This window comes from Seriola dumerili, unplaced genomic scaffold (genome assembly GCF_002260705.1).
Source record: "Seriola dumerili isolate Sdu_G_001 unplaced genomic scaffold, Sdu_1.0 BDQW01000621.1, whole genome shotgun sequence".
Lineage (NCBI taxonomy): Eukaryota > Metazoa > Chordata > Actinopteri > Carangiformes > Carangidae > Seriola > Seriola dumerili.
The window spans coordinates 1,023,027-1,034,417 of NW_019174876.1; the positions used below are offsets into that span (position 1 = coordinate 1,023,027).

At 40.4% G+C, this 11,391-nt stretch overlaps 1 protein-coding gene across 1 annotated transcript; it reads right to left on the minus strand.

The window, feature by feature from the left end:
* Nucleotides 1-85: 85 nt before the first annotated feature.
* Nucleotides 86-6,323, minus strand: LOC111236297 (protein CYR61-like). Its single transcript, XM_022764976.1, has 6 exons — nucleotides 6,150-6,323; nucleotides 4,918-5,131; nucleotides 3,858-4,105; nucleotides 2,999-3,137; nucleotides 2,394-2,575; nucleotides 86-1,426 (listed from the first exon to the last, which is right to left on the minus strand). The coding sequence occupies exons 1-6, from the start codon at nucleotides 6,198-6,200 to the stop codon at nucleotides 1,121-1,123; spliced, it is 1,140 nt and encodes a 379-aa protein (XP_022620697.1). The 5' UTR covers nucleotides 6,201-6,323; the 3' UTR covers nucleotides 86-1,120.
* Between the last annotated feature and the right edge of the window lie 5,068 nt (nucleotides 6,324-11,391).

The following is an 11,391-nucleotide window of genomic DNA, read 5'->3' on the forward strand; positions in this document are numbered from 1 at the left end:
AGTTGATGACTTCAGAACTGGCTGCCAAGTAGGATAATTTGAAACTGAACAAGTTGAGTTAAAATAAAACCACATGAAACTTGAGCCCAGCAGCCAGTTTTATCACGTGGATGGACCAACAAAAACTTGTGACAGCTACTGTGGTGTCTCAATCCATAGAAGTGGATAAATGTGACCATTATATAAACTTGGATCAAAATAAAGAAAATGCATTTAACAGAATACAGTGTGATCCAAAATGAACTCAAGAAAAACAGGTTTGTGTAAGACATATCTCTAAGCTGCATTAAATGCACAAACAAGAAATCAGATGTCTTTGGGAAATACATTGGCGTTGGTCCAGTCCCTGTTGACGCTTGTTTCAGTTCCAGGTAGTGTTCCTTATCATTTAACAGTCTGTGTTACATGGAAAGTGTCACTCATTGCTGTGTGTAAATTTAGATGGCTTGACATGTCAGCATGTCACAAAAAGCACAATTGGTGCAGTCTGTGTTTGTTCATGGCGTGTTCAGTTTATATATTTTGAATAATCTGTCCTCAATTTGCATTATACTCTAGGGTTTTCTACATAAAAGTGGCAAAAGTTACTCTCTTGCTGCTTGTCACTGAGTAGTTGCAATGCATTGTGGGGTATGTAGTCATTACCAGGCTATTGATGCAGGTATGGTGATCCTTGTGCACTGCTGCCAAAGTTATAGTTCAGTAAATTTCAGTGCTAAACAAAGTGCTTCGTTGCTCTTGTAGTGTTTCTCTTCTCAGGCTGACCTGAGGGTCTCAAAAAATATCCTCCACCCCTGAACCAGCAATCAGTGTAGAGTGGAGGAAGTCCAGGGGCACTTCAGGGCTCTAATTTTAGGTCCCACATCTGTTTGAACAGGAGCAGGGAAGTGTACAATCCTCTCCGGTCACACATATTACATTAAGGGTTGCCTTCATGATTGTGAACAAAACTGAGGCGGCCCTTCCTGCCTGCAGTCTTTGCAGTCAGGCGGGTGCCTGTGGTCTTCACTCACTTGGAGCCAGATGAGAAAAATGGCTCCTCGTCTTGAAGTGTCTTCCTTCATCAAGAAAGTTGACCTCATCACATTGAAATTATAACAAAAAAAGGGACTCCTCAGTACTAGTCTATGAACTTGTGTGTGTCTCCGTACATCCAGTGCTGTGGAGGGAGGGCCACTTCATTGAGGTGGCCGCAGTCATGACTGCATTTACACGATTGGATAAACATGACCGACCTCTGGAAATGCTCTCCATCCGGGCAGACAAAGGTCACAGGTACAGTGCGGGTGCGGCGTGGGGAGCAGCACCGTTCATCTGCACACATACCGCAGTAGTTGGGCCGGTAGCGGCGGACACTCACGCATTCTGCGTAGGACAGGTGGATGGGCTCTGGGGCTTTCTGGGTTGGGGAGCACTTCCTCCCTGTCTGTGGTTAGATGATAAAAGCAAAAAGATGAGTGTCACAGAGTCGGGTGTTGTTCCTAATTGGCTTGAGTAGCGAAATTCACCAAAAAAGTCATATGAGGATTTTAATTGAAAAAAAACCCACTAATAAGCTTTGACTTTTATCTGCCCTGTCATTTTACATAACAGCAGTTTTAAGCGGCTTTGCGCTCAAACTCATTAGTTTCACATTAAGAGAACCAGACTTCAACTTGTTGTGCCAAAACAGGGATTGAGAAAGAGGGATTATTTTTAGATTTAAGTGATTAATTTAAAGATTAAACATTTACTTAACATTTGAGTGTCCTCTGTTAAACACACTGACACCTGTTTTAGCACCAAAGCTTTTAACTCAGTAGAGCAGAGAAAAGAGTTCTTAGTGTGTGTCCAACATGGAGGATTAATATAGACACACCACTTCCCTGGACTCTGAGTACACAGACGGGGCCAAGCTATGGACAGTTGCTTGGCAGGAATGCCGGGGGTGGGGGACTATATTTAAAAAGGCGCCTGCCTGCCACCAAAACACCGCTGAGTAAATCAGCACTGCCCGGTTCCCACTGGATGTGAAGCTTCCCAAAAGTACCGCTAAGATAATCTCTGTTCTTAAGCTTGGGATAAAGATGGCTTTAGTACTAAGAGCATATTTACTCAGGGCCAGAACATCTATTTTTTTATTCTTTGCCGCACAGATTTGATGTTTTTCAGCCTCTGCTCTTTAGTTGAGAGAGGGAAACATGGAAGCAGAGCAAAAATGAGCAGGTATTGTTTTTCCCTGTGTAGCTAGACATGGGTAGATAAGAGGTGAAATAATTCCATACTGATAAGTGTTATCACAAGGCATCCAGGTTTTACTGGTTGAGATAAGTTGGTGTACTAAGAAGTTTAACCTATGCTCTCTGTCTGCCTCTCTCTCTCCTTTAGTTCAAGTCAAGTTCAATCTACTTCACCTTGGCTGGGACGTTCAGGCCTTGGCATGGGCGTACGGTACAGATCCTCGTCTCTCTCTCCAGTTTACACTGAGGGTTCTTGTTGGTGATTCGAGAAGAAACACCCATCCCACAGCTGCGAGAGCACTGGGACCAGTCTGTGGTTTGCACTTGACACTTCTTTTCCTTCAGATGGTTCCACACTGAGGAGCATCAGAAACACGGAGTAGGGTGGAAGGCAGGGAGAACAAGAAAAAATAATACACAAAAGTTAAAGCAGTGGTTCCCAACCTGGTCACAAGATAAATCTGAAGGGCTGCAAGAGGATTAACAAGATGGAAAAAGAGGAAAAAAAACACCATTTAATAATTTCTTGTGATTACTGTTGTATTATTTGCATGGCAAAATCCCAGAATAAAGTGTTATGAACAACGAAACTCATACATAAAGTAATCAAAGAAGATTCGGCCTTAAAACCTAGTGAAAATTAATTTTTTGCATATTATTTCAGTGTCACAGAGAAATTTAGCAACTACCCAAACTAACAGGAATACGTGTGACAACCAGTTATAAAAAATACTAAAAATTGTCGACTCTCTCTCTCTCTCTCTCTCTCTCTCTCTCACCAGGCAGGTGTTTGTAGCCACGTTCACTCTCCCAGCCGCTGGACTTAACATCTGCTAGCTCGTTGGCCAGCGCATTTTCAGGCTGGCGTTGAGCTGGATGGTGCTCAGGTCTGGGCAGGTGTTGCTGTGGTGGAGGCACCTGTGACAAGAGATAAGATGAGTCAGTGCGGTTTGTTGGGGAGTCATCTGTGCTGCAGCCATGTCTATCTTTTGTGTGTTTTTCACGGTGTTATCACCATGACACTCTGGTTCTAAGGGGTTACTTCAGGGTGATGATTTAAAGCACCTAATGAACAATATCTTGTCTGTGTAGACAGTTACAGGGAAGATTTATAAAGAATTTTCAAAACTGCTGCAAATTTTCCAACAACTTCTAATAAGTCTTTCATCTGTCTTTATTCCACTGCCAAGAGAAAGCAGCTCAATGACTTGCCCTTGTTTCTAAAAATTCCTCTCAAGTAAGACTGAATTATAAAGTCCCCTGACAGGATGTCCATCTTCTTCGTCTTGTGTACTTATATTAATTAAACATGCTTTAGTTCAGCTGAAATGAATAGATGATCAACGTTAAGTTTAAGGTCTAAGCAAAAATGCATTTTTGTAGTTTTTCTGAATTCTTTTGGCCAAATGAATAATCGATTCATTGAGAAAATAATCAGTTAGTTGCAGCCCTACTATATATAAATAAAAATGTCTCATTAATTGACTAACTGCTCCTTGTGTAATGAAATTTTTTTTTGTTTTGTTTTGTAGAAGTGTCTTTCATACTAATCACGTTTGTTTTCTATCAGGAGGATATCACAGCGGCAGGTGCTGAATTGCAAAAGGGAGACAGTAGTCATTACATCAAAAAACACACCTGATGCTTAGGTGGGAGGCGCCAGGTGCCCTTATGGCAATCCACACTGAAGCAGCACTGCCCAGGTATCCTGACTAGCCGTGGGTAGGGGCAGGATGGTGAAGCTGGTGGCAGCTTGTTGTTACAGAGAGGAGCGCAGCCAACAGCACCGTCAATGCAGGTACACTGGTGTTTACAGCCGGCACGGAAGCTCTCGCCATTTTGGTAGATCCTGCCATTGTACTCGCATGTGCGTCCCTCAGATTTAGCTGGGGAGACACACACATATTACTTAGCTGAAACAAAACACTTAATGTCTTCTAGTTAAGGGTACACAACCTGGCTGTGGTTATGCATAAACCAGAGAGCAACAAGGATATTCTGAGTACACTCCGTGGGTTGGAGATGCATCTCTTTGTACAGGACAGGACATGCTTTAAAAAGGGACCAATGATAGAGCTTCTGCTTACATCAGGTATGTTAAGAAGAATTCCCATATTATCTCATTTCAGCACCTGAAATGAACCCTGTTGAACAAAGCTTCTCTTGACTTCACCAAAAGAAACACAATGACTTTACATCACAACAGCACACAAAATCAGACACAGGACCACTAAGATCGAAAGGTCAGTGGAAATAAGGAGACAGGAAGTGTCAGACTCCTTGTCTCCTAAGCGTGGAACCAGCTATACATAGTTTGTGGGACAGCACTGGCATGGTGCAGATGAGAAGTGTATTTTTAGCTCTGAAACCCCCTGTTGCTGTCATAAAACATCCACTACTCATTAAAATATCCCCTGTCCTGTTCCCGGATGTTCAGGATCACACATTCCTTGATCACCGTGTTGTGATGGTTTTGACTTTATGGGAAAGAGGCTCAATTAATATCCATGTCCTTGACATCTTTTGTACACTGATGCACAGGCTTCATGACCCTCTAACTTTTTTAACATATCCCATTAACTATATACCTCACAATATATGCAACATTTTTCCCATGCACGTTAATGCTATGCACAAGGAAGCCATTAGTAAATGAAATTCCTTCCCTGTCGGCATACATTGTTCCTTCTGCCCTCACCTCGACAGATGCCCCAGGCCATGGTTACATCGTTGCCGTAATTACACTCCAGCCCTTTGTGGTGGTCACAAGGCCTCATGGGGCTGCAGTCCTGGTTGAGCTGTGCTGCACACACCTTGCAACACCCACATCCATCTGGCACAGTGCTAACCCCTGGAGGGCAAACCAGGGGGTCTGCAGGGCACTCACACACTGCTGGGCAGCTAGCAATCACCTGGAGGGATGAGGGGAGGAACAGAGAGGGAGGTCACATCTTCAGACAAGAACCAGATGATTAAGTACTATGAAGGGAAAGCATGTCAAAACTGGAGACAGTGAACTCTACAGCCTTGCTCATCAAACATCAACAGTTCCTTGATCAATTTTAGACAGTACTTGATTGGAAGATTGACACACACACACACACACACACACACACACACACACACACACACACATAATAACTGTATGGCAACCAGAGAGCTTCAGTCATCCGCAGGGGTGTTCAGTGCATTAGTTTCAACTTTTCTTCCAACATCAAAGTGTGTGGTAGAACTCTGGCACCATTATTTTTTGATTCTGTGTTATCTCTCAGGATCCCCAGGGTTTGTGGCTTATTTTGAACTCTTCCACAGAAGCACCGCGGTACGCCTCTACAGTAAGTCAAGTCACTGCTGGCCAGTCATCCCTGAGAGTCTAGACAGCTCAGGGTTTGTACCCAGTCCACTGCTGGCTCATGATTTGAGTCATCGCTTAGCACTGGAGCCAACTTGCTCCAGTCTGTAGGAATCAACATGTCACTGTGCTTAAAAAAGCAGACATGAGTAGACACGCAAATTAACAGGAAGGACAACCCGCTACAGAGGAACAGTATTTACATTATAAATAGGAGTTATAACTCCACTAACACTCCACTGATCAAACTTTTCATTTGATCTTTTTTTTTTTTTTTAGGCAGACAGAAATCTTCAGTAATTAGCATCAGTCTGATGCTGATTTAGTGGAGAATATGTCTTTGAAGATGAAACATGTCTGAAAGCTTTCCCTAAAAACATTTGAGTTTTGTTTACACCAGAGATGTTTGTGCTGTTCATACCATGGAGGTCAAAGTTTAATCACATTTATACTCGTAAATTATCCATAACAAATGACAGACCAAACTAATCTTAATCTTTGAGTAGACTCTCTGTAAGCAGACTGTTGGCTCACACACAGCTACATGAGCCTCTGTCAGCCGAGAGAGAAACACTTACCTGTGTGATGACAGCTGTTGTCAGTACAGTCAGGTAGATCAGAGATACCATGATTAACTGATGAAAAGCTTCAGCAAAATACAAATAAATACAAAATAGTATCTTTAAGCTACACTCCACTGAATGATTGTTAGTATTAAGTAGTTTCACGCTGAGTTTCTGCCTCTTGTCGGACCTTGGTCCTTGTCTTTCTACCGGGATAAACTCTGTGTTAACTTTTTATACCAGTTGTGAGCCTCCCTGAAACCCCGCCCCCATCCATACTTCTAACCAATCGGCGTGCAGGCAACGCCGCAGACATTCCAAGCGGGCGTGGCTTTACCACGGGGTAGTTTGCTGATTGGTGGGCGTGTTTTGGAATGAATGCAGCCATTCATAAAAATTGCAGGACCGCTCTGTATTTATTTTATGGGTTAAAAATTAAAATGTAACAGCCGCTTTCAAGTCACACTTAGGCACATTCCTGCTTTTGTGGCCACCACTCTTCTAACACTAAGTAAATATATTCAGCTGGGCCAGACAGCATGGTAACATTAATAAGAACTCCACCTCTGGGAAAAAAAAAAGAGGGGGGGGGCAACTCCTTCTGTTTTTCCAGACCAATGTAGGTGCCAGGACAGAAAATTAAAGTGGAGTGTATTAGGAAAATAGTAAGATAATAGCAGTTGTCAGAGAGTAAGAACACACCTCTCTTTGTCGGTATCCATCACAATCTGTTTCCATTGTTTTTTAAAGGTAGGTTTTGATTGTTTTGCTCTACATATTCTTCATCTTGAATTCAGGTGTCCTGGCTGTTTCTGACTATTATTCCTAACCACATGGTGCTGACATGGGAATGATGAGGATATGATCACTTGGAGAGAACGGCGGAGTTGAGGGTGAAAGCAGGATTATTGTTTTAAGGGCAGCTCATATGAGGGCTGGCCTCCTCCACCTCCTCCTCTGCTGTCTTCCTTTTCAACCACAGGTTTTCAGCCACACCTGCCCTGACACAGAGACCTCCTTTGATGAGAGAAATGTGATATGCAGAGGTTTGGAAGTTAAGTTCCTGCTATGAATGTCCATACTTGCAAAGTTTTGGCTTAGACTTTAAAAAAAAAAGAAAAAAAAAAGCTAAACATCTCACATGGTTTCTCACATGAGCTATGATTATGTGAGGTGCTGGGAAATTTCTGTGCTTACCATTCAGAGGTAATGATCAACACCTTATATTCAATTTCAGGCTTAAAAAAGGTGACTGATTCTCCTGTGCATCACTGGCAGCCCCCAACATGTTGAAGTAGATGAAAATAAGCTGTTAGCTATAACTGATGCAATAAGAGTAGGGTATTATGCATAATCCTGTTGAATAAACAATATAATATTTCTTCATATTTCATACACTGTTTTCCATATCCACTTTTAACTACTTGCTTATATTCTAATACGTTCTGTATTGTACATTTGCTCATTTGTTATCTATTTTTGGTCTAAATGTGCTATTTAAAAAAAAATGTTCTGATTAAAAATGTGTTTGCATTTCTGTCTATTTTATTGTAACTTGCACTATGCTTAGTCTATGGAGATGAAAACTAAGTATTTCACTGCATACTTCACAGTGTACAGTAGTCTATGTGACAAATAAATCTTGAATCTAGAACAAAAATAGATAAAGATTATATATTATATGAAATGAATTAAAACATTTCCTTCAGAGGTTGAGAGGATTTCCTTACTTGTACTATGGATGCCCTATTCCTTGACCCACCATTTAGACTGTGCCATGTGACAGATGTTAGGTGTTTACAGTACATTGCCAAGCAATGCTCTTCAGTTTGAGAGTACATCGGCACAGCCCATGGTGATTTGGCAGGTCTCATCACTGTCTTACTGCAGTTGCTACAACATGAACACTTCTAACAAGGGAGAAACAGATGAATATGAGTTACAGACACAACAAATGGCTATTCATCTTTCCTGTTCCTACCCTAAATAAATTTTCACCAGCCTTTGGAAAATGTGCAGATTTTGTGACTCACTGAACTGATTTCAGTCCTGACAAACCCATGTTTCCCTCTCAAAAGCAAAGAGCTTTTAAATTAGATTAGTAATTGCAGCAATTTCAAAATCAATCTTATTCATTAAGGTGGGATGGAGTTTCTTCAACCCACCAATATACAGATACGATTAACTTTGTCCAGGTGGTAAGGTGCTTAAGGAAGTATTTCTCAAAGGAATACTTTGACATTTTGGAAATACATGTATTCTCTTTCTTGCAGAGAGTAAAGGCCAGAATTTAAAATGGAGACATTTTGCGATCACATCAATCAATTCCTTTGGCGAATTCAACTTTGGTGACCTTTGATGCATGAATGTGCATCACTGACCAAGAGCAAGTTGCTTGGTAGTGGTGACTTTGAGGGAACTGAGAGTCAAAATAGAAGAAACTATTGTAGCTTTTAGCTGTGTTGCGCCATTAACTTTTATTTAACCTCTGCTGTTGCAGAAAAATATGTTTCACAAAAGAGCAGCTGTTTGCAGACAGTTATGAGACAGGAGACGATGGCACAAATATGTCTTTTGAATAAACTGAATAAACTGGGAATTTAATTGACTAACTGTCTACCTGACTTTTAGCAAGCTCATTAGCTTTAGCATTTAGCATTAGCTGTGAGCATAGTCATCATGTCAACAAGCTTCCATGAATGTCAGTTCGTGGTGTGACCGCTGCTTTGTATGAGAAGATTGATACCACTCTCATGTGTGTACTGTAAAGCTACAGCCAGCAGACGGTTAGCTTAGCTAAGGCAGCAGTTGCCAGGCAACCAGCAGAGACTCCAGAAAGTCACTGCCCCAAGCCAGGAAAAAGTAAAACACATAACCCCTGTAAAACCACATTTCTTTGGTTGTTGTATGGCGATAAAGAGATATAATGTGTTGATAAGTGGACTTTATAGATGGTGGTAGGCACATTTTGTTACTTTTGGACAGAACCCCGTTTCCTGTCTTTATGCTAAGCTAAGCTAATAGCGTCCTGGCTACAGCTTCATATTTAACACAGATATTACAGATATGAAAGTGGTATCGAACTGCACATGTTGAAAGAAAAAATCTAACTCTTTCTATCATATGTAACCTTACAAGCTCAAAAACAACTCCAAGAATTACACCACAAAGTCAGAAAAATCTTGAATCTTAACTTACTGACCTGTGTTCAACCAGTAGAACTATTTTCTTTCCCCGAATATACTTTAAAGAAATCAAAGTTGCTGGTTAGCCCTCTTTCACAACCAACATCCATCTCTGTTCTGCGGCTACCTGTCTGACTATAGTGTTTCACTGTAAAACACATCAGAGGTTGTGGGCTGAAGTCATGACTCTCAATTTAAAAAAGGAAACCACCTCAGGAAGCTGTCAGTCATAGCTCTAATGGTGTGACCAAGGAGACAAAGTCATGGCCCATCTATTTTAATCCACCAGTGGTCATGGTACAGAGGGAGTTCTGAAAGTCCTGTGACTGCTTCTGTTTTCAGCTTCTCCACTGATGCTGAACGAGAGAGATCAGAAGCACAGTAGCCTCAGTTTGACAGAGATGTGATGAAGTAGGCCTGTCATTTTAGATAGGAATATAATTCACTGTATGTAAGCACTTGTCTGTGAGAGGTTCTATGGTTATTTCTGTTGTGTTTGCATTGTTTTAACAGAGTTTCACACGATTAAAAATGTTCTTTCATACACTACAGACTATCCAGGCTCTGAGTCACTGTTGAGGTGAAGTTGCTTTTAATTTAATCAGGAAGTGGACTACAGTTTTGCCATAATAGTAGTACTTTCAGTGTGTATTCAGGTGCTTTACTTCAGTAAAAGTATTATCAGCAAAATGTATTTCAGGTATCAAAAGTAAAAGTATTGTGACTGATGAACTTATTATATTTGGCACTATTAGCTTGTCAAATTGATGGATTGACGTATAAGCAGCCTTTTACTGTTGTAGCTGCTCGAAGTGGAGCTAGGTTACTTTATATAGGCCCACAGTTTGGTAGTTGTCCACTGAGTCCCAACCCAGGAGTCAGGCCCCTCAAAGGGTCACAAGATAAATCTGAGAGGTTGTGAGATGATTAATGGGAAAGGAAAGAAGAAAAAACAATGTTTTACTGCACAAATTTGTATCTATAGATTTTGTAGTTCACTTTAAGATTTGGTTTTTGTAGAAAATCTGATATTTATGGTTTTGAGCATTAAATTAATAACCGTCATACACTGAAGAACCAGAACCACTGGTTTAATCTTTAATAATGTATTGTATTTTAAGAGCTTAGCATTTGTTTCTTTTTAAATGTAAAATCCTCAACTGAAAAGAAACAAGTTACATCAGCGTCCAGATAAATGTAGTCAAGTAAAAAGTACAATATTTTCCTTTTAAAATGATGTGGAGAAGAAAGTTTACTCAAGTAAAGTACAAGTACCTATGATGATACTTAGAATAAATTCACTTTACTTACTTTCCACCATTGGGTAAAACTATAAATACCACACTATAAAAATACATTATTACAAGTAAAAGTCCTGCATTCAAAGTTTTAATAGAGTAAAAGTAGAGAGGTACTAACATGTAGAATCTTCTTAAAGTTTCACAATAAATGTCTCCATCATACTAAAGGGCCTCTTGCTGAATGCTAGTATATTTATTATGATATTAGATTATTTTTATGGATGCATTAAAGTGTAAATATTCTAATGTTGTAGTTCATTGAGGTGGACTTCATTTTGAATACTTTATATACTGTCTGGTTATTTGATCTAAAACAATCGTATCCTGTTTTACAGGATGATTATGTTTTAACAGCTCTAGTAACTAGTAACTAAAACTGTAAAATAATTGTAGTTCAAAAAAATTACAATATTTCCCACTGAAGTGTTGTGGACTATAGAAGTGTGAAAAAGAGGAAACAATATATTTTCAGTTGATAGTTTTACATCTTTAATGTGAATTAACCCCAGCCTTTCTGTAACTACATGGTGCCCCTGAAGGAGATGTAGGCTACTGAGATGATTTGAAGATCGTAATCTACTACAAAGCAGACTAGAAAAGCACTAGAAAACAAATTGATGTCACAAGCTGAAAGGCCTGGTATTGTGGTGTTTCTCTTGCATGGCCTGTCACCTGAGAGGTGGGTGCAACACAATACGCATAAACATCAAGTGAGACACAGCTTTATGAGAAAGGGCTGATGTAGGAAAACAGGAAAGGGCCAGAGGAAAG